At 55.0% G+C, this 27,258-nt stretch overlaps 1 protein-coding gene across 3 annotated transcripts; it reads left to right on the forward strand.

The window, feature by feature from the left end:
• On the forward strand, positions 1-27,232 carry SETD1A (SET domain containing 1A, histone lysine methyltransferase). Of its 3 annotated transcripts, none has more exons than XM_039478152.2 (19): positions 1-861; positions 1,457-1,621; positions 1,842-1,937; positions 3,992-4,262; positions 6,166-6,287; positions 6,524-6,753; positions 7,039-7,888; positions 8,024-8,809; positions 9,307-9,483; positions 9,927-10,014; positions 12,017-12,174; positions 12,313-12,400; positions 13,877-14,215; positions 22,407-23,459; positions 23,768-23,940; positions 24,050-24,160; positions 24,370-24,489; positions 26,198-26,335; positions 26,420-27,232. In XM_039478152.2, the coding sequence occupies exons 2-19, from the start codon at positions 1,472-1,474 to the stop codon at positions 26,591-26,593; spliced, it is 5,124 nt and encodes a 1,707-aa protein (XP_039334086.1). In that variant the 5' UTR covers positions 1-861; positions 1,457-1,471; the 3' UTR covers positions 26,594-27,232. The 3 variants fall into 3 exon arrangements, with proteins under 3 accessions (XP_039334086.1, XP_039334085.1, XP_074238137.1); XM_039478151.2 differs by having other exon boundaries at positions 1-701; XM_074382036.1 differs by lacking the exon at positions 1-861 and having other exon boundaries at positions 1,194-1,621.
• The last annotated feature ends 26 nt before the right edge of the window (positions 27,233-27,258 follow it).

A 27,258-nucleotide genomic window follows, 5' to 3' on the forward strand; every position in this document is an offset into this window, starting at 1 on the left:
CAGCAGAATCAGCAGATTCGCCAGACGGAATCCTCAGAATTCCTCGGGTCCCTCTGTGGTCGGCTGAAAATTCTCTTCGGACTCTGAGAGGCGTTCTGGGCTGGAGACATTTTCCCCAGGGTCAGAAGCGAGCTATCCTCTCAAATGGGCCAGTAAGAAAAATCCAGAAAAACTTGTGGACTCTGCCAGCAGGGCTTGGCTAACCGGCCGTTATTTTCTTGACTCCACCAAGGCGATGAAGGGGAGGCTACGGCTGAGGCTGGGAACAGTGGCGAATCTGCAGCCTCTTAGACCTTTGGCCGTGCAAGGAAGGGACGGGGAAGAAGAGCAAAGCGGCGCGCATCCTGTGCACCGATTCGCCCCGCCCGCCCGGCGAATCTGCGTCTACCGAACGCGGCACTGAAGCTTCCCCAGTACTGGCTGGCCTCCTCCCCTTCGCCCCGCCTCTTTTCCTCAGGGACTAGTCGCAGCGTTCGTCGCCGCCGATTCATCAAACACCCTGGGCTGCAGCATCTGGATCGTGGTGGCGAAGCCCACTCTCCGGGGGATGCGGCCAATCTCCAGGCTCCCTGGGCCGCAAATCCCGAGCCATCTAGGGCGCCGGCCGAGACGAGGCCGCTATCCCCGGCCCCGTGGGGCCCCCAGCAGCGCCCGTGGCGAAAGTGCGAATGCAGACTTTGTGCCCGCTGGGCCTCGCGCAGGTGGCGGTGGTGTTTGGTGCGCGCGCCGGGGAGGTGGTGGTGGGGGGGCGCCGCCGCCGCCACCGCTGCGGGGCCGGGTCTCGCGCTGCCGCTGCCACCGCCTCGCGCCACTGAGGTGCCGCGCGGGGTGGGGGGAGGGGGAGCCGCTCGCCGGGAGCGGGTGAGTGGGGCCGCACGGAGCGCGTGCGCGGAGATCTGATGGGGGGGGTGCAGAACGCGCCGGGGCGGGAGAGGAGGGCAGCAGCGGCGCGCGTTCCCCCCACCCCCTGCCCGGGTTCGGGGCCGAAGCCGGGTCTCGGGCTCGGTCTCGCGGTGTTTCCAACGCCCCGAAGAGGTGCCACCTTTCGGCCGGCGGATCGGGGCGCGGGGACGCGAGCCGGGTGTGTGGGAGCCGTGGCCGGGCTCGGCCCGGGCCGCTGGCCGGTGAGGAGGCGGGAGGGGGCGGGGCCTGCAGGGGGCGGGGGAAGGGTCTTGCGCCGAGGCCAAGTGGGGCGCGCGCTAGGGAGAGCGGGAAGGTAAGGGGGCTCGAGACGGGCCTGGGGGCCTGACGGTGGAGTTGGGAGGTGGAGAGAGGCTGGGTTGTTGTGGTCGAGACACAGGGTACTTAGGGTAGAATCTGCGGGAGCCCCGGGTCCGAGTGAGGGTTGGAAACTTGAGTGATGAGAGAACCTGGAATTGGGGCTGGCCAATGAGGAACCTCAGAGGAGTCAGGCCCAAGTCCTGACCCTTCCTGCGTATCCCCCTTTCCCTAACAGTGTAAATGAGCAAAGATGGATCAGGAAGGTGGGGGAGATGGGCAGAAGGCCCCGAGCTTCCAGTGGCGGAACTACAAGCTCATCGTGGATCCTGCCTTGGACCCTGCTCTGCGCAGGCCTTCTCAGAAGGTGTACCGCTATGACGGAGTCCACTTCAGTGTCAACGTGAGTGCCCGGGCCTTTCCTTGCCATCCGGGGGGTTCCAGGCACCCCTGTCCGCTGTGACTCCGTTCAGCACCTAGAACTCCTGTCCCAGTAGCCTGCCTTCTTGAAAGTGGGCAGTTGAACCCAGCTCTTTTGCATGTGCGGGTCCAGATGGGCTTCTTAGACTTCCCCCGCCTGGGTTCACCCTGAGCTCTCTTTCTGTTCCTGCTTTCCTTCCTAGGACTCAAAGTATATACCAGTCGAAGACCTCCAAGACCCCCGTTGCCATGTCAGGTCCAAAAACAGAGACTTTTCCCTCCCAGTTCCTAAGTTTAAGGTAGGTGTCTGCTGGGCTTCTGGTGTGGGAATCCTGGGAGGGTGTGGAGGATGCATCTTGGCACTGTAGCTGAATAAAAGGGTTTCCAGTGAAAGGGTCCCAGCCAGATCTAGGAAACTCTGAGGCTGTGAGACTCAGTTGTTCTGGATAAGAGGTACACTTTGTTTTCTAGAAAGGTACAGGTCAGGTGTCCTAAGTGTATCCCTGGTGGCTAGAGTGTTGACTTGTTGAATGATGAGGTAAAGACTGTTTAGCTGCTATACCTATTACTGTGTATTCATGGACAGCGCATAGCACAGCAGTGGGATCTCCCTGTTCCTTGACAGGCAAGGGGAATGACAAGGCCGCTGCCTGCTTGGATTGCACTGTTCCCCACCTCTCATTTGGTGATGTCATTTCCATCTTGTTTCTTTGGAGGACTCCCATTCCCTACCCGAGGCAGGATACTCAACAGGCCTCGAACTGGGCCTGGGACAGTGATGGTTCTTCGTTTCCCTCTCTGATTCTTTATTTTATTCTTCATTTCTAAATGAATTGTCTACGAGGTCCCATCAGTATTCTTCTTTTTCTTCTTCTTCTTTTTTTTACTTTGTACACTTTTCCTGGACAATCTCTTTCACACCCACAGCTTCAACTATTAGCTAAATGTTGATGACTTCCAAATGTGTTTCCAGCCAACATCTCCTGGCTTGTATGCCTGGTAGGGGGACAGTTTCATTTGGAGTCCCCACAGACATCTCAGACTTAAGAGATTTGAAACAAATTATCTACCCCCTTAACCTTGCTTTTTCATTTTCTGTCTGCTTATGCAAGGCAGTACCATCAACTCAGCTGCACAGCCTGGCAGCCTATGATTCTCTCTCCTTTTCTCTTGCAATCAGTCACTAAGTCCTGCTGGCTCTTTTTATTCTTCATCTTTCTGTTCTCATTGCTGTTTAATGGAGACCTTGGTATTAATTTTATCTGGTCTCCTTGCCTTCATTCTTGCCCCTGTTTCTGCTCCGCCCTGCTGTCATTTGTCTCTTTGACTTCACTGCTTTTCTATTTTCCTTTTGTTGCCAAGTCCATGTTTTGGGGCGTTGGCACTTGGGTTATTGATCTGGACAAGCCTTATCCTCTGCCTTGACAGCACACTCCTGTGTTACATCCACACCATATGCTTTGCAGTTTTTCAAAAACACCAAGTTGTTTTTATACTTGGGGTCCATGTCATTTAATGAACCCCTGTTAATAACCAAATCTCAGTAAAAATGACACCATTTTTATGTATCCTCCCTAATTCTACTCCGTACAAAGGTTTTCTTCTTTGGGCTCTGGAACCCCCAGTCTCCACCTCCACCGCCGCCGTGTTATGTGTTTGTGTGTGTATGTCTTGCTACTTTTCTGTATGGGAATCTCTTCCTTTCCATCTCTGTATTTCTGGTGCCTTGTTTACGGTAGCGTAAAGGCTGAGCTAGGAAATCATCACCCTGCAGCTTGTTCTCTCCACATATGTTTATTCTTCAGTTTGTACATTTCTTTCTTTTTTTTTTGAGATAGAGTCTTGCTCTGTCGCTCAGGCTGCAGTGCAGCGGTGCGATCTCAGCTCAGTGCAACCTCCGCCTCCCGGGTTCAAGCGATTCTCCTGCCTCAGCCTCCTGAATAGCTGGGATTTCAGGTGCCCACCACCATGCCCAGCTAATTTTTTTTTTTTTTTTTTGTATTTTTACAAAATACAAAAGGGTTTTACCGTGTTGGACAGACTGGTCTTGAACTCCTCACCTCTTGTGATCCACCCACCTCAGCCTCCCAAAGTGTTGGGATTACAGGCATGAGTCACTGCGCCTGGCCCAATTTGTACATTTCTGTTCCTGGTTCTCGCCTTTATTCTATGGTGAGAAGAATTCAGGGAAAAAGGGTCAAGTCTGACACATCCCTTATTGTGGCCCCCTTCCCTTGCCCCTCAGTTTCCCAGACCTCTCTCTTGACTTCCTGGAGCTTGCTAAAGTTTCCCAAAGGGCAAAGGAACAGTGGTCAGTGTTGAGACCCCAGACCAACTCCTGTTCTTTCCCCAGCTGGACGAGTTCTATATTGGACAGATTCCACTGAAGGAAGTGACTTTTGCAAGACTGAATGACAACGTGCGGGAGACCTTCCTGAAGGATATGTGCCGTAAGTACGGTGAGGTGGAAGAGGTGGAAATCCTCCTTCACCCCCGTACACGCAAGCACCTGGGCCTGGCCCGTGTGCTCTTCACCAGCACTCGCGGTGCCAAGGAAACGGTCAAAAACCTCCACCTTACCTCCGTCATGGGCAACATCATCCATGCCCAGCTTGACATCAAAGGTGAGGACTCCTCCACCTGCCACTCAGGCTTGGCCTGTAGCCGAGTTGTACACTCAAATGCCTGTCAGGGTCAGGCAGGCAGCCAGGGTCATGATCTGAAACTACTGAGGCCAGGTGTGTTTCTGAAATCAGATCTGATTTTAGAGTGGAATTACTGTACATGGATTTGTATGTGTGTGGTGTCTCCAGCAAGGTTGGGCAGTACGCCATAATCAACCACATAACTGTAGCAGTAAAAAAAAAAAACCATATGAAAGGTTGTACTAGGTTGGACAGACAGATGATAGCCCAGGTCATGTTGGTTGGTTGGTTGGTTGGTTTTTGAGACAGGATCCTGCTCTGTCACCCAGGCTGGAATGCAGTGGCGTGATCTTGGCTTGCTGCAGCCTCCAGCTCCTGAGCTTAGCTGCCCCAGCCTCCGGAGTAGCTGGGATTACAGGCATGCACCCCTACTCCTAGCCAATGTTTTTTTGATTCTTTGCAGAAATGAAGTCTCACTACGCTGCCTAGCCTGTTTGTTTTTAATTTTTCTTTTTTTGGGGGTGGCGGGGACAGAATCTTGCTCTGTTGCCCAGGCTGGAGTACAGTGGCATGATCTTGGCTCACTGCAACCTCCACCTCCAGGGTTCAGGCAATTCTCCTGCCTCAGCTTCCTGAGTACCTGGGATTACAGGTGTGCACCACCATGCCTAGCTGATTTTTGTATTTTTAGTAGAGATAGGGTTTCACCCTGTTAGCCAAGTTGGTCTTGAACTCCTGACCTCAAGTGATCCATCATCTCTGCCTCCCAGAGTGCTGGGATTACAGGCATGAGCCATCGTGCTTGGCCTGTTTTTAATTTTTCTATATGCTGTTCTATAATCTGTATAGGTTTTGATGCCAGATTCTCAGAAATACTGGATTTTCTGGGTTCTTTTTGGTTTGGAAATTTGAGATAGAGAGTAAGAGAACTGTGAACGCAAGTGAGGTGGTCTGGGCTTCTGTGTTGAGTGATGGGGAGCAGTGAGGTCCTTGGTGAGCTGCAGATTGCAGCATGGTCTGGAGGAGACAGCTGTTGGGCATTGGTCATTTTGCAATTGGGAGTGAGTTTTAACATTCCTGAATTTGATTTGTAAAAGAAAGTCCGAGCTGAGGCTCGGTGGCTCACGCCTGTAATCCCAACACTTTAGGAGGCCATGGTGGGCAGATCACCTGAGAACAGGAGTTCGAGACCAGCCTGGCCGACATGATGGAACCCCATTTCCATTAAAAATGCAAAAATTAGCCAGACGTGGTGGTTCACGCCTAAATAATTCCAGCTACTCTGAGTCATGAGAATCACTTGAACCTGGGAGGTGGAGTTTGTATCGTGCCACTACACTCAAGCCACAAATCTGGGTTTTTATGTGAAATCTCGTGGTTTTTAGATATTACTGTTTCCTTCCTACAAGGTGTTTCTGAGGTGTTCATCCCACTGCACCTGCAGGCTCAGTTAGGCCCTGGGCTGCTCTTCTGCAGGCTTTAGTTAACAGGATAAAGAGCATGGGGCGATCGAGCCTCTGGGTTTGAATTCCAGCTCTTCCACACCAATTCTGTGACTGTGTGTAGGTCACTTTTAATTCTGTGATTTTTGTGTAGGTCACTATAGAATAGTGGTATGATGCTTCCCTTCTGGTGATCCAACTTGATAAAATAGGTAGAAGTATTTTTCGGAAATCATGAAGTGTCATAAAATACGTTGTTTGTGGTAGTTCAGAGGTAGAAGGCCCCAAAGTTAGAGTTATGGTAGGAGAAATAAAATCCTGAAACCCAGACTCCCAAGAAATAGTAGGAAACTTGAGACCTGAGAAAGAAGCAGGAATACCAGATCAGGAAGGAATTGGTTTCTCCATCTGACAATTGGTTCCCATTTCCCTCCTTCCAGGACAACAACGAATGAAATACTATGAACTAATTGTCAATGGCTCCTACACCCCTCAGACTGTGCCCACTGGGGGCAAGGCCCTGAGTGAGAAGTTCCAAGGCTCGGGTGCAGCCACTGAGACGGTGAGAAGCTTGTGGCTGCCACAGCCCAAGCCATGTGGGCATGGCGCCCAGGTGCCTGGAGCAGGAGCAGTCTTTGGGAGGTTCCGGGCTTCCACGTTAAATATAAGAAGAGCCAAGCAAAGCTGCTTAGATGCTTTCAAAAGACAGGGAACTGGGATTTCTGATTTGGGGAAGGGCAGGTTTTCAAGTGGTATTTGAGCCCATTCCTCTCTCCTTGCCCTGCTCTGTCCCTCCAGGCTGAATCCCGCCGCCGCCCTTCCTCTGACACGGCCGCCTACCCACAAGGCACTGCTGCAGTGGGCACTCCTGGCAATGGCACCCCCTGCTCCCAGGACACAAGCTTCTCCAGCAGCCGCCAAGATACTCCATCTTCCTTTGGCCAGTTCACCCCTCAGTCCTCCCAAGGCACCCCCTACACGTCTCGGGGCAGCACCCCCTACTCTCAGGACTCCGCCTACTCCAGCAGGTACAGAGCAGACCCCATCTGGGGCCCCGCCCACAGCGTCTGGGAGCTGCCACTGGGAAGAAGAAACCCAGAGTCTCTCCAAGAGGGAGTTGGAAATAATTTGTCCTAGTTTCTCTGTGGAATCAGTCAACAAATTGCTGTCCTTGGGGAACACACTAGATAGGAACCCAACATGTAGCTCTTCTTTGGAGGGCAGCATAGAGGGGCTTTGGGCCCTGGGACCCAGGACGCTCTGGTTTGGTCGTAGAGAGCTGAGCCCAGCTAACTCCCCCGCTTCTTCTCCAGCACCACTTCAACCTCCTTCAAGCCCCGGCGGTCAGAGAACAGCTACCAAGATGCCTTTTCCCGCCGCCATTTCTCTGCATCTTCAGCCTCCACCACCGCCTCCACGGCCATCGCCGCCACCACAGCAGCCACCGCTGCAGCCTCCTCCTCTTCCTCCTCATTGTCCTCGTCCTCCTCCTCGTCCTCTTCCTCCTCGTCCTCTCAGTTTCGTAGTTCTGACTCAAACTACCCAGCGTATTATGAAAGCTGGAATCGCTACCAGCGCCATGCTTCCTACCCACCCCGCCGAGCCACGCGGGAGGATCCCCCTGGAGCCCCTTTTGCTGAAAATACAGCCGAGCGCTTCCCACCTTCCTACACCTCCTACCTGCCCCCCGAGCCCAGCCGGCCTGCTGACCAGGACTACCGGCCTCCTGCCTCAGAGGCTCCGCCCCCGGAGCCTCCAGAACCTGGTGGAGGTGGAGGTGGAGGAGGGCCCAGCCCTGAGAGAGAAGAAGCTCGGACTTCCCCCCGCCCAGCCTCACCTGCTCGCTCTGGCTCCCCAGCCCCGGAGACCACCAATGAGAGTGTGCCCTTCGCCCAGCACAGCAGCCTGGATTCCCGCATTGAGATGCTGCTGAAGGAGCAGCGCTCCAAGTTTTCTTTCCTGGCCTCTGACACGGAGGAGGAGGAAGAGAACAGCAGTGTGGGCCCTGGGGCCAGAGATGCAGGGAGCGAGGTGCCTTCCGGGTCAGGGCATGGGCCCTGCACACCCCCTCCAGCCCCAGCTAATTTTGAAGATGTGGCACCTACAGGGAGTGGGGAGCCAGGGGCCACCCGGGAGTCTCCCAAGGCCAACGGACAGAACCAGGTGAGGGTGGGGTCAGCCAGAGGAGGCACCTGGGCTCTGGGGGACAGGGTAGGGTCTAGGGGAAAGGGAAGGGAACGAGATGGGAAAGTAGGGCTGGGACGGGCAGAAGCCTCTGATCCTCCTCTGCCCTCACAGGCTTCTCCATGCTCTTCTGGAGACGACATGGAGATCTCCGATGACGACCGGGGTGGCTCACCCCCGCCGGCCCCGACACCCCCTCAGCAGCCTCCCCCACCTCCCCCTCCCCCACCTCCTCCTCCTCCCTACCTGGCATCCCTTCCCCTTGGTTATCCTCCCCACCAACCTGCCTACCTCCTCCCACCCCGACCTGATGGGCCGCCGCCCCCTGAGTATCCCCCACCTCCTCCACCGCCTCCTCACATCTATGACTTTGTGAACTCCCTGGAGCTCATGGACCGACTCGGGGCTCAGTGGGGAGGGATGCCCATGTCCTTCCAGATGCAGACCCAGATGTTAACTCGGCTCCATCAGCTGCGGCAGGGCAAGGGATTAATTGCTGCCTCGGCTGGTCCCCCTGGTGGGGCCTTTGGGGAGGCCTTCCTCCCATTCCCACCCCTGCAAGAGGCAGCCTACAGCTTGCCCTATGCTCTGTATGCACAGGGACAGGAGGGCAGAGGGGCATACTCACGGGAGGCCTACCACCTGCCCATGCCCATGGCAGCTGAGCCCCTACCCTCTTCCTCACTCTCGGGAGAGGAGTCCCGGCTGCCACCCAGGGAAGAAGCAGAGCTGGCAGAGGGCAAGACCCTCCCAACGGCAGGCACCGTGGGCCGCGTGCTTGCCATGCTGGTCCAGGAGATGAAGAGCATCATGCAGCGAGACCTCAACCGCAAGATGGTGGAGAATGTGGCCTTCGGAGCATTTGACCAGTGGTGGGAGAGCAAGGAGGAGAAGGCCAAGGTGAGGCCAGCGCCTGGGACCGGGGAGCCCTGGGCTCTGCAGAAGGAAATGGGCCTCTGGCTCCTCCAGGCTGCAGAGCTCAGAGGAAACAGGTGATGGAGGCTAGTGGAGAGAGGCCACAGGCCTTCAGGGCCACCCTGGCTGGGCAGGGGAGTTGGGGGGGTACAGAAAAGCAAGCATGGACGGGCCTGGGAGGCAGCATAACTTTTTCCTTGGCTCCATTGCGTGCTTGCGATGGACAAGGCCCTTAGGTCTCTTTGAGCTTTGGTCTTCCATTTTGCCACTTGTGAAGTGGAAATAGTAGCTATTTCTTAAGGCTGGTGGGTGACATGAGCAGACTTTTAAGATAATGCCGTGTGGGGGCTGGGACAGGTGTGACCAAGATATGGAGCAGCAAGTAGATGCGTTCTGTATTCCTGGGGTCCGGGAGTAGGTCTCAGGCAGGAGGGAATGCCTGGGTTCTGGGCGCTGGGGCTCAGCCCCACTGCTGCCTGCAGCCATTCCAGAACGCGGCCAAGCAGCAAGCCAAGGAGGAGGATAAAGAGAAGACGAAGCTCAAGGAGCCTGGCTTGCTGTCCCTCGTGGACTGGGCCAAGAGTGGGGGCACCACAGGCATTGAGGCCTTCGCCTTTGGGTCAGGGCTGCGAGGGGCCCTGCGGCTGCCTTCATTCAAGGTACTCAGAACTGTTGTTTTGTGGGGTCGGGTGGGGAAAGGAAGATGGGGCCCCCTTCCTTGGGGTAGGGGTGGTCAGGAACCATGAGTGTTCGTGTTTTTTGTTTCTGTTTTTGAGACAGAATCTTGCTCTGTCACCCAGGCTAGAGTGCAGTGGTATGATCTCGGCTCACTGCAACCTCTGCCTCCCGGGTTCAAGCAATTCTCCTGCCTCAGCCTCCTGAGTAGCTGGGACTACAGGCGCATGCCACCATGCCCAGCTAATTTTTGTATTTTTAGTAGAGACGGGGTTTCACTATGTTGGCTAGGCTGGTGTCGAACACCTAACCTCAAGTGATCCACCCGCCTTGACCTCCTAAAGTGCTGGGATTACAGGCGTGAGCCACCTCACCTGGCCTGAGTGTTTGAGTTCTAAATAGGCCCCATCTTTTCCCTATCCTCTAGGTAAAGCGGAAAGAGCCATCGGAAATTTCCGAGGCCAGTGAGGAAAAGAGGCCGCGTCCCTCCACTCCCGCTGAGGAAGATGAAGACGGTGAGCAGGGTCAGGCATAGGGAGAAGGGGTGGGCTGTGTGGGTTCTGATGGGAAAGCAAGAGGTGGGGATGAAGGGGTTGGGTCATCCTGAAGGCAGAGCCGGATGGAGGTGCAAGGTTAAGATGCAGCAGTTCTGAGAGGTGTGGGATGCACCATGGAGGGTTGGTTATCCCTGGATTGTAGTTGCAGGTCTTCCTCTGGTCTGCTGATTTAAGTTTTCTGTATTTTAGGTTTTTCCATCCCTGAAATTCAGTGTCTGCAATCACAGAGTTCTGAGTTAAATGAGCCATTTCCCCAAGTTTCCCACCTGATGCTTATGCTCTCCTACCACTTTCCTCCCAGTTTGCCGGACTTTGAACCCTTGCTTGATAGCTACCGTGGCCAGGAAACTTCCCTATTGAGTCAGACTGCTTGCCTGGACACCCGCTGGTGTTCATACTCTTTTCTTGGGCCAGGCATAACAAGTCAGCTCCCTCTTCCACCCCACCAGAAAATGTCACAAGATCAAATGTGTGGGACATGTTTAAAACTGTGTGGCTGCGGCTGGGCGCGGTGGCTCAAGCCTGTAATCCCAGCACTTTGGGAAGCCAAGGCGGGTGGATCACGAGGTCAAGAGATCAAGACCATCCTGGTCCACATGGTGAAACCCCGTCTCTACTAAAAACACAAAAAATTGGCTGGCATGGTGGCGCGTGCCTGTAATCCCAGCTACCCAGGAGGCTGAGGCAGGAGAATTGCCTGAACCCAGGAGGTGGAGGTTGTGGTGAGCCGAGATCGCACCATTGCACTCCAGCCTGGGTAACAAGAGCGAAACTCCGTCTCAAAAAAAAAAAACAAAACTGTGTGGCTGGGCGCAGTGGCTCCCTCCTGTAATCCCAGCACTTCCAGAAGCTGAGGAAGGAAGATCACCTGAGGTTAGGAGTTGAAGACCAGCCTGGCCTACATGGCGAAACCCTGTCTCTACTAAAAATACAAAACGTAGCCAGGCATGGTGGTGTGCATCTGTAATCCCAGCTACTTGGGAGGCTGAGGCACAAGAATCACTTAAACCCAGGAGGTAGAGGTTACAGTGAGCCAAGATCATGCCACTACATTCTAGCCTGAACAATAGCGTGAGACTGTGTCTCAAAAAAAAAAAAAAAAAAAAAAAAAGCTGGGTGCAGTGGCTCACACCTGTAATCCCAGCACTTTGGAAGGCCAACGTGGGCAGATCACGAGGTCAAGATTGAGACCATCCTGGCCAACATAGTGAAACCCTGTCTCTACTAAAAATATAAAAATTAGGCCGGGCACGGTGGCTCAAGCCTGTAATCCCAGCACTTTGGGAGGCCGAGGCGGGTGGATCACGAGGTCGAGAGATCGAGACCATCCTGGTCAACATAGTGAAACCCCGTCTCTACTAAAAATACAAAAAACTAGCTGGGCGTGGTGGCGCGTGCCTGTAATCCCAGCTACTTAGGAGGCTGAGGCAGGAGAATTGCTTGAACCCAGGAGGCGGAGGTTGCGGTGAGCCGAGATCGCGCCATTGCACTCCAGCCTGGGTAACGAGCGAAACTCCGTCTCAAAAAAAAAAAAAAATACATATATATAAAAATTAGCTGGGCATGGTGGTGCACACCTGTAGTCCCACTACTGGGGAGGCTGAGGCAGAAGAATCACTTGAACTAGGGTGACGAAGGTTGCAGTGAGCTGAGATCGTGCCACTGCACTCCAGCTGCAGTCCCAGCACTTCAGGAGGCTGAGGCAGGAGGATAGCTTGAGTCTGGCAGGTTGAGGCTGCAGTGAGCTGACAGAGTAAGACTGCATCTCAGAAACAAAAATAAAACTATGAAACATGAGGTAACTGTGAGGTGTTTGTATTTCTCTGCTGAGCTTCCAAATTCTCATCTGTAAAATGAATCCCATCGGAAGATTGGTAATTGTGTATGTAAAGCCTCTTGCACAGAGCAGGTATCTGGTGGTTGATAGTAAATTTCCCCAACTCTCACTCTGCTGGCCTAGATCCTGAGCGAGAGAAGGAGGCTGGAGAGCCTGGACGTCCGGGGACCAAGCCCCCGAAGCGGGACGAAGATCGAGGCAAGACCCAGGGCAAGCACCGAAAATCCTTTGCTCTGGACAGTGAAGGCGAGGAAGCATCCCAGGAGTCCTCTTCAGAGAAGGTGAGGGCCCTGGCACCAGCTCCCAGCCAAAGCCTACTTCCCCATAGCCAGCATTTCTGGCTGGAGCCCAGGCAGCTATGCCTCGTGGAAGACCAGGTGTCTCCTTCCTGTTAGTCCCCATTTGTCCTTTTTCTTAAGGATGAGGAGGATGATGAGGAAGATGAAGAAGATGAAGATCGAGAGGAAGCTGTGGATACCACAAAGAAGGAGACTAGGGCATCAGATGGTGAGCACAGACAGCAGAATCGACTTTGGGCTTGGAGGAGGGAAGCTGCCTGGCCAGCTCTTTTCTGAGCCCACATTCTTTCCTGCTGGGCTTGTGGGTCACCTTTGTCCTCCTCGAGAGCATCTGTTTGTACCACATTCTTAGGAACCCTTGGCCCCTTGACAACAATAAGCTCAGTGCTCAAAATGCTTCCTCCTGTTCCGTCTTCTGCTGAGACGTAGTTGTTCAAAAGCAACAGCCTAGGGCAGAAACTTTATTTTTATTTTTATTTTATTTTATTTTTTTTAAGATGGAGTCTCATTCTGTTACCCAGGCTGGAGTGTAGTGATGAAATCTTGGTTCACTGAAATCTCTGTCTCCCGGGTTCCAGTGAGTCTCCTGCCTCAGCCTCCCGGGTAGCTGGGACTACAGGCATGCACCACCACGCCCAGCTAATTTTTCTAATTTTAGTGGAGATGGCGTTTCACCATGTTGGCCAGACTGGTCTCGAGCTCCTGATCTCAAGTGATCCACCAGTCTTGGCCTCCCAAAGTGCTGGGATTGAGCTACTGTGAGCTACTGAGCCCAGCCTCTTGCAGCAGTCTTGACTGATTTCCGTCTCTGTTTCCATCCTTCTTTCTCTATTCCAGTCTATTTCCCAAACTGCTTATAAAATTTATTTCCTAAAAGGCAGCCCCAACTGTGTGATTACCCTTCATAAGGTCCTTCCTGGCAGCCTGTTCTCCGCAGGATGTCTCCCCAGCCTAACACCGTGGGCCCTTTATCTCCTGGCCCTGCTCTGTTCAGCTCCATCTCGCCTTCCTCTAGTCCCCTCCCCAGGCACCACCACATCTAGTCTAACTTACCCAATTCTGTTCCTCAAAAAACTGTGAAATTCTTCGGTTTCTTTGAGTCCTTCCTGTACTTGAGCGGTCTCAAAGCTTAGAGCCTCTCGTATTTTTTAAGCTTTTCAGCCCAGAATCCTTTTTCACATAGTCCTTTGTCCAGACTGGGTCCCGAGACCCACTTTGGGAAGCTCGGAGTGCCAGAGCAGCCTGCTTGCCAGTCTCCAAGCCTCCACCTCCTCTTGCCTTGGACACCATGGGCCCTTTATCTCCTGGCCCTGCTCTGTTCGGCTCCATCTCGCCTTCCTCCAGTCCCCTCCCCAGCCACCACCACATCTAGTCTAACTTACCCAGTTCTGTTCCTCACCCTGTATCTGTGTGGTGGACTCCGTGTCCTTCTTGAGTTCAGCCTGTCCCCCCGGGATGCCTTCCCTGTCAGGCCTCTTCAGGCAGTCTGGGGCTTTGTCCTGCTCCCCGCTCCATGTTCTGATGTTTATCCCACAGTGAACAAATGGTTTGCTTATCCAGCTCCTTGGTCTGTTGGACTTCCCTGCCCTTAGCCCAGAATCCACAGCAGGGAGTGATTAGGGAACTCGAGGCTGGCCTAGTGAGGTCTGCCCACCTTTTCTGACTGCCCCTTCTGGATTTCCAGGTGAGGACGAGGAAAGCGATTCGTCCTCCAAATGTTCTGTGTATGCTGACTCAGATGGTGAAAATGACAGCACGTCGGACTCTGAGAGCAGCAGCTCTTCCAGCTCCTCCTCCTCCTCCTCATCGTCCTCGTCCTCCTCATCCTCTGAGTCCTCTGAGTCCTCCTCTGAAGATGAAGAGGAAGAAGAGCAGCCAGCAGCCCTTCCTTTAGCCTCCCCGCCCCCTAGGGAAGTCCCAGCACCCCCGCCAGCACCTGTGGAGGTGCCCGCGCCAGAGAGGGTTGCAGGCTCCCCAGTCACACCGCTGCCTGAACAGGAGGCATCTCCAGCAAGGCCGGCAGGTAGGTGCCATGAGGCCGTCGGTTGGATCTGTGTGTGTGTTTGTGTGTATGAGAGGGAGAGAACAGTGGCACCTGCATTTATTGTGCACAAGTGTGTGACTTTATTAGAAAAACATAAAATGCCACCATCTCCTGTCACTCTCTTCTGGAGACACTGATTGACACACTCAAACTGCACTTTCATGGTGGACTACTGAGCCCCAGGCTCAGGTGTTTGGCTACTAAAGTAAAATGAGTTGGTCTTCTCTTAAATAAATTAAGGATAAAGTACCCAATTGAATTAAGTTTTTCCTCCTAATTTTCCTTAAGTGTGTTCTTCAGTTGAGTGTTGTATAAGCGCAGGTGATTAAATGGGCAAATAGATAGAAGACAAGTATTAACATTAACACAGAACTTGGTTCTAGTTGCTTTCCTTTGTGGTTTTGTACATCTAGTTGTTGTACTGTAGCACATTTGCATAGCTGATCCTGCTGAGGGAACTGCTCTTTTAAGCAGTAGATAACTTACTGAGTGTTCATTGCAGCCACACAGTAGGTGCAGGGGATGGGATGCTGAGCCTCGCAAGCAGCGTTCTTGCTTTCATCATGCTTACAGTCTAGAGGGAGAGACAGCTTCACTGAGTAAGAAATACATAGGAGGCTGGGCACGATGGCTCATGCCTGTAATCCCAGCACTTTGGGAGGCTAAGGTGAGCAGATCACTTAAGCTCATGAGTTTTAAGACCAGTCTGGGCAACATGGTGAAACCCTGTCTTTACAAAAAATGCAAAAATTAGCAGGTGGTATGTGCTTATGATCCCAGCTGCTGGGGAGGGAGGCTGAGGTGGGAGGATCACTTGAGCCTGGAAGGCAAAGGCTTTAGTGAGCCAGTGAGCCAAGATCATGCCACTGCACTCCAGCCTGGGCAGCAGAGCAAAACCCGGTCTAAAAAATAAAAAACTAGGAAAACCGCCGGGCGCGGTGGCTCAAGCCTGTAATCCCAGCACTTTGGGAGGCCGAGGCGGGCGGATCATGAGGTCAAGAGATCGAGACCATCCTGGTCAACATGGTGAAACCCCGTCTCTACTAAAAATACAAAAAATTAGCTGGGCGTGGTGGCACGTGCCTGTAATCCCAGCTACTCAGGAGGCTGAGGCAGGAGAATTGCCTGAACTCAGGAGGCGGAGGTTGCGGTGAGCCGAGATCGCGCCCTTGTACTCCAGCCTGGGTAACAAGAGCGAAACTCCATCTCAAAAAAAAAAAAAAACTAGGAAAACCTGTGGTTATGAACCATGAGAAGCACCAGGAAGAAGTGCAGGGCAGCCAGCTGGAGCACACCTGCAGGGGGAGGAGGGTTTCCTGCTGAGGCACTGCTGAAGTCTGGGCAAAGCAGGCAGCATGGCTGGCTTAGCATGTGCCAAGGCCCTCTGTCGGGGGAAGCAGCAGGTTGGAAGACATGGAAGAAAGCTGACCCTCCGGAGGGCCCGGGGACGTTGGGGTGGCTGCAACGGGAGAGGTGAGTGAGGACTGGCTCTGCAGACAAATAGGCCAGCCATGTCAGGAATTTGGCCTTTATTTTGATAGTAGAAAGTCATCAGAGGGATGACAATGGTCAGATGTGTGTTTCAAAAAGATGTGGTGCAGAGAAAACTTGGAAAGGGGCCACAGCGGATGCAGGGCACCTCTTAAGTGGCTATTGCAGTATATGAGGCGAATTACGGTGGTAGCTTGGACTAGGTGTTGCGAGGAGGGATCAAATAAGTCAGTATTGAAGATGGTGCTGTGAACTTTAGGAGGCCAAGGCAGGCAGATCACTTGAGGTCAGGAGTTCGAGACCAGCCTGGTCAACATGGTAAAACCCCATCTCTACCAAAAAATACAAAAATTAGCCAGGTGTGGTGGTGTGCACCATAGTCCCAGCTACTCGGGAAGTAGTGGAGGCACAAGAATGGCTTGAACCCGGGAAGTGGAGATTGCACCACTGTACTCCACCCTAGGCGACAGTGAGACTCCATCTCAAAGACAAGACGTGCTATGAAGATGTAGGTGGCCTCCCAGGGGTCTCCCACTTGCACGTTTTTGAGAATCTGTGGTCTGAGATAGGCAGTACCCACAGGAAGACCTCCTCACACTGGCATACTCTGCTAAGCTCCAGGCCCCATGAGAGGAGAGTTGAGGCTCTCATTACACTTCAGATGACTCTCCAACCTTTCCTGGGCCCATCAGGTAACAGAAGGGCCTGTGGGGTCACTGGCAGGTCAGAAGGCATGGATCTTAGTCCTCTTCATTCTCAAAAGAGCAGGAAGGAGAGGAGCCTGACTATACCTGCATTTCAAAAGGCCCATTCTAGCAGGAGGAGAGATTTGGAAGAAGGGGAGAGGAAGCAGGGTGACATTGGGGGTTTGAGATTTAACAGCATGAAGCAAAGCCAGGGGGTTCTGGTGCAGCAGAGGAGTGGAGTGGCAGTGGAGTAAGGATTGGTGGGGGATTCAGGAGGCAGGATGACTTGGTTAAACTGCCCCAGGAAAGGAAACTCGGGAAGAAAACCAGGACAGGACAAGGAAGAAAACTGATGAGTGTAGTTGGGGTTGCATTTGAGATGCCCCTGGGGCCTCCCAGGAGAAACAGTGGCAGTTGGATCCATAGATCTGGGGTCTGGAAAGAACGGTAGGCTGGATGTGAGGTTGGTGCTTAGGTCTTGAAAGTGTAGGCTGGGCATGGTGGCTCACACCTGTAATCCCAGCACTTTGAGGGGCTGAGGTGGGCAGATCATAAGGTCAAGAGATTGAGACCATCCTGGCCAACATGGTGAAACTTCATCTCTACTAGAAATACAAAAATTAGCTGAGTGTGGTGGCACGTGCCTGTAGTCCCAGCTACTTGGGAGGCTGTTGCAGGAAAATCACTTGAACCCAGGAGGCGAAGGTTGCAGTGAGCCGAGATTGCGCCACTGCGCTCCAGCTTGGCGGCAGATTATCCATCTCAAAAAAAAAAAAAAGTACAGCAGTGAATTCACTTGTAGACCCAAGAAGGTGAGTGGAGGGAGAGAACAGGCAGAGCCTTCGGGTTCTGTGAGAGAGGTGGGATAAGGGGGACCCGAGAAGGCTGAGAAGGGTGACCAGAGGTGGGAAGAGAAGCAGGGAGCAGAGAGTGTGAACACTAGAGGATGCTCAGGTTCTGAAAAGGAGGGAGTGGCCTTCTATCACCAGGCCACCAGCAAGGCTGAGATAGGAAGTATCTGTTGGATTTGACAGGAGGTCACTGGTAGTCTTATCAATTTCAGTTGAGGGGTTCAGACTAAGGTCAAGTTACAGGGTGCAAAGGAAGGAGGGGAGGGAAGTTTTCCAGAAGGGTGGGCCACTTTTGCTGAGATAGAAAGGAGAGTTGGGGCTGGGCACAGTGGCTCACACCTGTAATCCCAGCACTTTGGGAGACCGAAGTGACTGGATCACTTGAGGCCAGGAGTTGAGACCACTCTGGCCAACACAGTGAAACCTCGTCTCTACTAAAAATACAAAAATTAGCCGAGTGGTGGTGGGCGCCTGTAATCCCAGCCGTTTGGGAGGCTGAGGCAGGAGAATCCCCCGAACCTGGGAGGTGGAGGTTGCGGTGAGCCAAGATTGCACCACTGCACTTCAGCCTGGGAGACAGAGCCAGACTTCATCTCAAAAAAAAGGAAAAAAGAAAAGAGAGTTGGGGGCTCTAGGCATAGCATGTTCACAATTCATTTTCTCATTCAATCCCCACAAACTCCCTTTTTTTTTTTTTGAGACACAGCGTTGCTGTATCACCCAGGGTGGAGTGCAGTGGTGCAATCTAGGCTTACTGCAACCTCCGCCTTCCAGGCTGAAGCGATTGTCCTGCCTCAGCCTCTGAAGCAGCTGGGACTATAAGGCACACACCACCACACCTAGGGCTAATATTTGTATTTTTTTTTTTTTTTTTTGAGATGGAGTTTCGCTCTTGTTACCCAGGCTGGAGTGCAATGGCGCGATCTCGGCTCACCGCAACCTCCGCCTCCTGGGTTCAGGCAATTCTCCTGCCTCAGCCTCCTGAGTAGCTGGGATTATAGGCACGCACCACCATGCCCAGCTAATTTTTTGTATTTTTAGTAGAGACGGGGTTTCACCATGTTGACCAGGATGATCTCGATCTCTTGACCTCGTGATCCACCCGCCTCGGCCTCCCAAAGTGCTGGGATTACAGGCTTGAGCCACCGCGCCCGGCCATATTTGTATTTTTTAATAGAGACAGGGTTTCACCATATTGGTCAGGCTGGTCTTGAACTCCTGACCTTGTGATCTGCCCACCTTGGCTTCCCAAAGTGCTGCGTGAGCCACTGCGCCTGGCCTTTTTTTTTTTTTTTTTTTTTTTTTATTGGAGACATTGTTTCACTCTTGTTGCCCAGGCTGGAGTACAGTGGCACAATGGCTTACTGCAACCTCCACTTCCCGGATTCAAGCGATTCTTTTGCCTCAACTTCCTAAGTAGCTGGGAATACAGGTGCATGCTACCATGCCTGGCTAATTTTTGTGTTTTTAGTAGAGACAAGGTCTCACCGTGTTGCCCAGGCTGGTCTCAAACTGCTGATCTCAAGTGATCCGCCCCACTTGGCCTCCCAAAGAACTGGGATTACAGGCATGAGCCACCACGCCTGGGCCACAACCTCTTGTGATTCCTATTTTACAGATAAGGGCTTCAAGGCTTAGTGAGATGCAGAAACAAGCTCAAGGTTACCCAGCTGGAGTCGGAGAGACAGCAAGAAGAGAGGGCAGGGTTGAGGGAGGGGTTAGTGTTTCCAAGTAGGTGAGGCTTGGGCGTGTTCCAGCACTGAAGGGAAGAGGGGCCAGGTAGATGTGCCTGGAGAGAGGACCACTCACGGGCATGGCCTTTCTAGGGAGGTGGAGGAGTAGCTTCCAGATCTGATGCAGGTATGTCCTTCAGTGGGGTGGCATGGAGACTGGGGTGTTGTGCCTGAGGCCTCTTTTTGCCCTGAGTCTTATGAGTGTGAGGGGAAGGGTGGAGTAAGAACCTTGGAAAGTGGGGAAGTGAGATGAAAGTTGCTCAAGTCTGGGTGAGGTGGTTCACACATATAATCCCAGTACTTTGGGAGGCCGAGGCAGCAGGATCTCTTGAGCCCAGAAGTTGGAAACCAGCCTGGCTAACAACAGCAACAAAAAAACCGTGCGATGTGATCCCAGCTCCTGGGGAGGCTGAGGTGGGAGGATTGCTTGAGCCTAGGATGTTGAGGAGGCTGCAATAAACAGTGACCGTACCATTGCACTGTAGCCTGGAGACAGAGTGAGCCCCTTGCCTGGGCCTTCCCATGCTGGAAGGCCCTGCCAGAGCTGGGACCAGGGGGTGAGGGTAGAGGAGGCTGCTGGCTGGGTCCACAGGGTGGAGGTGGTGGAAGGATGAGGACGTGGGGCTGTGGAAGGTGCCGGGACAGCAGAGGGCAAAGTTCGGGCACTGGGGTCTGGGCAGGGTGGAGGAGGAAGTTAGGAAGAGGGTGATGTGCTGGAGGGAAACTGGGGTGGGAAGTTGAAGGTGCAGTGAGGCAGACTGAACAGTGAGGAATGGTTGAGAGGATGGGGTATCGCCAAGGCGGAGCCATTCTGCAGGTTGACAAGGCCAGGTGTGTGGCTGCTTGAGGGGAGCTGAGAGTGATTGAAGGGAATCACTGGATATGCGAGAATCCAGGTAAACAGGTGTGATCTCGAAGTCCCCTGGGGAGGTGGCAGAGGTGGAAGAGGAGAGGAAGATGTAGGTGGCCCCTTGGTGTCTGGATAGTGAGAGGGCACGACAAGGGAGTCTGAGTTACCAAGGACAAAGGAGCTGTGGCTCTGGGCAAGGGGGACCTAATGAAGGCTCACTGAGTTTCTATCTCCTCCCTTCCTCCCTCCCTCCCTCTCTTCCCTCTGTCCCCTTCCTTTTCCTTCTTTTTCTTTTTCTTCCCTTTCTTTCTTCAGAATCTAGCTCTGTCACCCAGGCTGGAGTGCAGTGGCTCAATCTCAGCTCACTGCAACCTCCGCCTCCTGGGTTCAAGCCATTCTCCCGCCTCAGCCGACTGAGGACTACAGGCATGCACCACCATGCCCAGCTAAGTTTTGTGTTTTTAGTAGAGATAGCGTTTTACCATGTTGGCCAGGATGGATCACTTGACCTTGTGATCCACCCACCTCGGACTCCCAAAGTGCTGGGATTACAGGCATGAACCACCGTGCCCGGCCAGTTCACTGAGTTTCTGGTAACTGGAACCAGTTTCAGTCACAACCATCTTAGTGATGCCACCTGGGGATGTTAGTGATGGCCCTGGGGATGGGTAGGTTATACGGTAGGAACTGGCTTCTGGGGCCTTGCCCCATAGACCTGAGCATGGCAAGAGAACAGTTCTCAGAGAAAGACAGTGGAAGTCGTATTGAGTGGGCAGATGTCCCCAAGAGTTGTCTCCTAAATGAAAGGGGTGGGCAGGTTTCCTTCGGGACAGTTGCAGAGGGAAGTGTGTATGCAACAGCTGCACTGGGAGAGGAGTATGTTCTCCTTTAGGGCAGGCTTCCCAAGGACATTTGGGCTGGATTGCAAAGTGATATGTGGGGGGCGCTGCCCCAGCATGGTGGGGAGGAAGGTGAGAGGAGGCCCGGGTGCATCTGGGTCCTTGCTAGCTTCCTGGAGTGGGTTACTGCCGCAGACTGAAACCCCAGCGGGTGTCCAGAGCCTAAGGAGCAGCTGAGGGCCTGGCTCAGGTCGCCAGGGTGTGGAGTGCGGTGGACTCGGGCGGATTGCTGCCCCTAGGGCCAGACCTGGTGCCAGCGGCCCTGTTGGCACTGAGTGGGGGAGCCAGCTGTGAAGCCACTGAGTCTGTGGGCTGCAGTTCACAGCCCAAGCTCAACCCACATGGCCTGGGGGCAGAGCTCGTTCTGTCATCTGGTAACTGTAACCTCATCTTAGTGCCTCAGTTTCCCTGTCTGTAAGATAGGAACCTTTGCCAGGCACAGTGGCTCACACCTGTAATCCCAACACTTTGGGAGGCAGAGGTGGGTGGATCACGAGGTCAAGAGATGGAGACCATCCTAGCCAACATGGTGAAACCCTGTCTCTACTAAAAATGCAAAAATTAGCCGGGTATAGAGGATTGCTTGAACCTGGGAGGCAGAGATTGCAATGAGCCAAGATTACACCACTGCACTCCAGCCTGGGCCACAGAGCAAGACTCCATCTTAAAAAAAAAAAAAAAAAAAAAAAGATAGGAACCTCTGGGCTCTTGTGAGGATTACATGAGTTACTCTATGTAAGAGGTGTGATTGCTGTTAGGCACAAAATCCATCGGGCTGACTCTGAAAGGCTCATTCGGGCTTTCCCAGGGATGGGGGTCAGGGAGGATGGACTCCCTGTCCTGGGGGTGGCTGGGGAGGCAGTACCCCCAGCTCGGAGCCAGTGTGTCCCCTCCTCAGCCACCCACATCCTGTGATCTCTACTGCAGCCTCGATTCTCTAGCTGGACTGTCTCCTGCCCCTCCCACAGGGCAGTTCTGTAGGGGAGGGGGAGGAAGGCAAGTTACATAAAATATTTTATTTTTTATTTTGATTGATTGATTTATTTTTTCAAGACGGGGTTTCACCATGTTGGTCAGGATGGTCTTAAAACTCCCGACCTCAGGTGATCGCCCACCTTGGCCTCCAAAGTGCTTGGATTACAGGCATGAGCCACCACGCCCGGCCACATAAAATATTTTAATACAAAGATGCCGCTTTTTAGGTTGTGTTGTGTTCCCTTCGCTAAACAGAATATTGTTTATGGTGGAGATAATGGATATTTTAGCTGAAATGTGGCTGACTGGATCCTTGGCATGGGACATGGCTCGGGACTGGGCACAGGGCTCTCCCGCCAGTCTGGGTAGGAAAGCGGAGTCCATGGTTTGTGTTGTGTTGGCGTCCCCCATTGGGCTGTGGCTCCAGAAGACATGGAAGGTGTCTCTCTGCTCCGAGCATCCCCTACACGTGTCGTGGTGGGAATGAGTGGGTAGGAAACCCCCTCCCTTCAAGGGAGTCCATCTGGCCGGGACATCCATTGGGATGAGGCCGGGGTGTCTGTGTCCCCCTCGGAGTTCCTGGGCGGAAGCCAGGGAGAACGCACAGCCTGTGGTCATGGGTGGCCAGGGCAGCTGAGCCTGTATCTCCCTGACCTCCTCCCTTTCCTGTGTGCTTCCTTCCCAGGCCCTGCGGAGGAGCAGCCCCCCAGTGTGCCCCTGCCTCCCCCAGAGCCACCTGCTGGGCCCCTGGCCCCTGCCCCACGCACCGAGGAGCGCCCCTCTTCTCCCATTCCCCTTCTGCCCCCACCTAAGAAACGCCGGAAAACTGTCTCCTTCTCTGCCACTGAGGTGGTGCCAGCCCCAGAGCCCCCTCCAGCCTCGCTGCCGCAGGCCAAGTCTCCCGGCCCAGTCTCTCGCAAGGCCCCCCGGGGCATGGAGCGGACCATCCGCAACCTGCCTCTGGACCACGCGTCTCTGGTCAAGAGTTGGCCTGAGGAGGTGTCTCGAGGAGGCCGGAGCCGGGCTGGAGGCCGAGGCCGCACCACCGAGGAAGAAGAGGCTGAGCCAGGGACAGAGGTGGACCTGGCAGTACTGGCTGACCTGGCCCTGACTCCCTCCCGGCGTGGGCTGCCTGCCCTGCCTGCCATTGACGACTCGGAGGCCACAGAGACGTCGGACGAGGCTGAGCGCCCCGGGCCCCTGCTCAGCCACATCCTCCTAGAGCACAACTATGCCCTGGCTGTCAAACCCACGCCCCCAGCACCAGCCCCACGGCCCCCGGAGCCAGTGCCCGCACCCGCCGCCCTCTTCAGTTCCCCAGCCGATGAGGTCCTGGAGGCCCCCGAGGTGGTGGTGGCTGAGGCGGAGGAGCCCAAGCCTCAGCAACTGCAGCAGCAGCGGGAGGAGGGCGAGGAGGAGGAGGAAGAGGAGGAGGAGGGAGAGGATGAGGAGGAGTCCTCCGAGAGCAGCAGCAGCAGCGACGGGGAGGGCGCCCTCCGGAGGCGCAGCCTCCGCTCCCACACCCGGCGCCACCGCCCTACACCCCTGCCCCCACCACCACCACCCCGCGCCTACGAGCCTCGCAGCGAGTTTGAACAGATGACCATCCTGTATGACATTTGGAACTCGGGCCTGGACTCAGAGGACATGAGCTACCTGCGGCTCACATACGAGCGGCTGCTGCAGCAGACAAGCGGGGCTGACTGGCTCAACGACACCCACTGGGTCCATCACACGAATATCCTGAGCATGGGCGCCGGGGCGGGCGGCCTTCCTTGTGCCATGTGGGCAGGGGTCCTTCTCCAACCCCTCCTGGCGCCTGCATCTGTTCCCCCCCTCTATCCGCCTTTCCTCTGGCTCCGAGTCTTTTCTCGCCACCGGGTGCCTCTTTTCTGCCTCCCAAAGCATTTCTGGCAGGAACCATGGGGCTGGGGCTTCCTCCCCCTTCCTCATCTGGGTGTGCTCAGTGGTGTGGGCCCCACCCTCTCCTCGGGCTGGGACGCTGGTGGCCAGAGAGGAGACATTCTCTTCCTTAACACCTCGCACTCACCAACCTAACCACCCCAAAACGCAAGCGGCGGCCCCAGGACGGGCCCCGGGAGCACCAGACAGGCTCAGCCCGCAGCGAAGGCTACTACCCCATCAGCAAGAAAGAGAAGGACAAGTACCTGGACGTGTGCCCAGTTTCAGCCCGGCAGCTGGAGGGCGTGGACACTCAGGTGGGCCAAGCCTTGCCCCAACCCCACCACCCTGTGCTGCATCCTCCTCCAGCACTTCTCCCGCCACTCAGCCTCCTTGCCCTGCTCACCTCCCTGGCTGTTCTCACAGGGGACGAACCGCGTGCTATCCGAGCGCCGGTCTGAGCAACGGAGGCTGCTGAGTGCCATCGGTACCTCTGCCATCATGGACAGTGACCTGCTAAAGCTCAACCAGCTCAAGGTGAGGCCCAGTGGTGGGAGGGGGGCAGGTTGCAGTAGGACGGGAAGGTGCAGATGCCAGGGGACCGCCCAGCAGGCTTGTGTGGTCCCTGTGGGTGGTGAGGGGGTGGTGAGTGGCCAGAACACTCTCTGCCTGGGAGTTCTGTGGGAAGAGAAAGGGGCTGAGGCGTGGGAGGTGTCCGGCAGTTGAGACTCCTTGCTGTCCCCTAGTTCCGGAAAAAGAAGCTCCGATTTGGCCGGAGCCGCATCCACGAGTGGGGTCTGTTTGCCATGGAACCCATTGCTGCTGACGAGATGGTCATCGAATACGTGGGTCAGAACATCCGTCAGGTGAGGCTGAACTCCCAGCCCCGCCCCGGCTCCTGATGCAGCAAGACAGCACCAGACCGCATACACATGCCATTTGTCCTGGCTAAAACCTCGCACACCCCCAGCCCCAAGACCTAACCAGTGAGACCAGCCTCCCTCTGGTGCGGTCAGGGGGTGCCAGTGGTTCAGCAGGAGGCACAGCTGATGGCATTGCTCCCTTTCAAGGGCCTGGGAAGGGGGAGGACAGGCATTGAACAAATATCTACACAAAACGGCAGAGTTCCAGCCTGGGCAACATGGCCAGACCCCATGTCTGCAAAAAATACAAAAGGTAGCTGGGCATGATGGTGCATCCCTGTGGTCCCAGCTACCTGGGAGGCTGAGGTGAGAGGATTGCTTGAGCCCAGGAGGTGGAGGCTGCAGTGAGCCAAGATTGCACTACTGCACTCCAGCCTGGGCCACAGGGCGAGACTGTCTCTAGAAAAAACAAACACCTAAGGGATGGTGTTTGGTATTAACGAGATCTGGGGAAGTGGGGCTATGGGAGCGCACACCTGAAGGCCTAAGACCTCCCCGAGACCATGGTGCTTGAGCAAAGCTGAAAGGAGCTCACTGGCCCAGGTAAGGGGCGTTGTGCGTGCCTGGGTGCAGGATACCATGTGCACAGGCCTGGAGGCAGGGTTGTTTTGCGAAGGCATGGAGGTCAGCTGGGCTCGTTAGAAACCAGGGCCAGTGGCAGTGACGTGCGCCTGGAGGGGAGAGGGAGCCCAGACTGTGTGGGCTTGGGAGTCTTCCGCAGGAGAGGGTCTTTCTGCAGAAGAGGGGCCTGCAGTAAATGAGCTCCCTGTCTAGGCTGACACCAGTATCCAAGCCAAGGTGGCCTGACCCAGGCAGTGGCAGCAGAGGTGGTTTTGGGTGCAAGGTGGTTGGCAGGGCTCAGCAGTGAGGGTGAGGGGGATCAGAGGCCCTTTCTTGGTTCTGCTCTTAGCTGCAGGGAGTATGGCGGGGTGGCCAGTGAGATGGCAGCTAGGAAGAAGAACAGATGTGAGGTCAAGATAAGCTGCAGTCTGGACACGTGGGGTTGCAGTGCCCCAGGGACATCTAGGGGATGACGCCCAGCCTCCACTGAGGTGGCTTTTGGCTGGAAATGGAAGTTTGGGAGGAGTCCCCTCCACTTAGCTGGCAGCTGAGGCTTTGGAAGGGAGTGAGGTCACCGAGGAGGGCGTGCAGAGGCTCCTCACCATCTTCTGGGAAGTAAAGAGTCGCTGCTCACCGAGCTGCGGGCCTGACGTGGGCAGCCTGCCGTTTGCATTGGCCGGTAGCAGCCAACAGGTGCCTGTTTTAGAGAGAGGTCCAGGGATGAGAGATGAGCAGGGTGCTGCCTTCAGTGACATGGCCACTGTCATTTCAGGAGCTGCCCTGGCAGTCCAGGGGCCGCACCGTGACCAGGCAGATGCTCAGAGGAGCCAGAGGCTCTCCTGCCTGGTGCAAATTTTCCTGGAGTTCTCTGTGGGTGACTTAGATCGGCCACCAGAGGCCTAGGATGCTGCCCCAAAGAGGGAGGGCTCCTGGAAGCAGAGTCCACAGAGTCAGTGCCTGGTTAGTGGGAGCTGGAGGCAGAGCTGCATCTCTAGGCCTGGTGGGTGTGGATTTGGGGTGCTGGCCGGCAGGCGTACAAAGGAGCAGGAAGTGGGTGCTCTTCCCTGACCATCGAGTCTCACCCCGGCAGATGGTGGCCGACATGCGGGAGAAGCGCTACGTGCAGGAGGGCATTGGCAGCAGCTACTTGTTCCGGGTGGACCATGACACCATCATTGATGCCACCAAATGCGGCAACCTGGCCAGGTTCATCAACCACTGCTGCACGGTGCGCCGGGGGGCCGGCCGGGGTGGGGATGGAGGAGTCTGGGCAGGGGGGGCGGCCACAGCTCACATGCCCTTCCCTTCGCAGCCCAACTGCTACGCCAAGGTCATCACCATCGAGTCCCAGAAGAAGATCGTGATCTACTCCAAGCAGCCCATCGGCGTGGACGAGGAGATCACCTATGACTACAAGTTCCCGCTGGAGGACAACAAGATCCCGTGTCTGTGTGGCACGGAGAGCTGCCGGGGCTCCCTAAACTGAGGTGGGGCAGGACGGGTGCCCACACCCCTATTTATTCCCCCTGGTGCCCTGAGCTCCCAGCAGCCCCTAGCCTTAGTGGGCTCAGTAAGGCCCACACGCCCCCATCTCCAAGCATGGGGTTGGGGGATCCCGAGCCCAGCGAGGGAGCCTCAGTCCCTGGAGGCAGTTTCTGCCTCTCCTGTCGCCCCTGCCCACCACCCCGATTGTTTTTCTTTGCGGAGAAGAAGCTGTAAATGTTTTGTAGCAGCCAGCAGCTGTTTCCTGTGGAAACCTGGGGTGCCGGCCTGTACAGATTCTGTCCTGGGGGGCTGCACAGCCCTCTTGCTTTGTGTTAATTGGGACTTCCTCTTGTGCCCTGCGTGTACCCCTCCCCAGTTTAGGGGTCTCTGGGGCAGTGGCCATGTTCTCCCCCTGGGGGGGCTCTGCACCCCCAGTCTTGGGGACTCCGTGCCTGGAACCCTGCCTCATCTGTTCCTGCCAGACCCTGAGGGTCACCCTCCCACCCTGGTGTCACGCCCCGGCTCAGCCAGGCCAGGATGGTGGGGTGGGCCCCTCCTGCTGGGCTGGACTGTACATATGTTAATAGTGCAAACCCGACGCCACATTTTTATAATTGTGATTAAACTTTATTGTACAAAAGTGTTTGTTTGGTGTCTTTGGGGAGG

Source organism: Saimiri boliviensis, chromosome 12, assembly GCF_048565385.1.
Source record: "Saimiri boliviensis isolate mSaiBol1 chromosome 12, mSaiBol1.pri, whole genome shotgun sequence".
Taxonomy (NCBI): Eukaryota; Metazoa; Chordata; class Mammalia; order Primates; family Cebidae; genus Saimiri; species Saimiri boliviensis.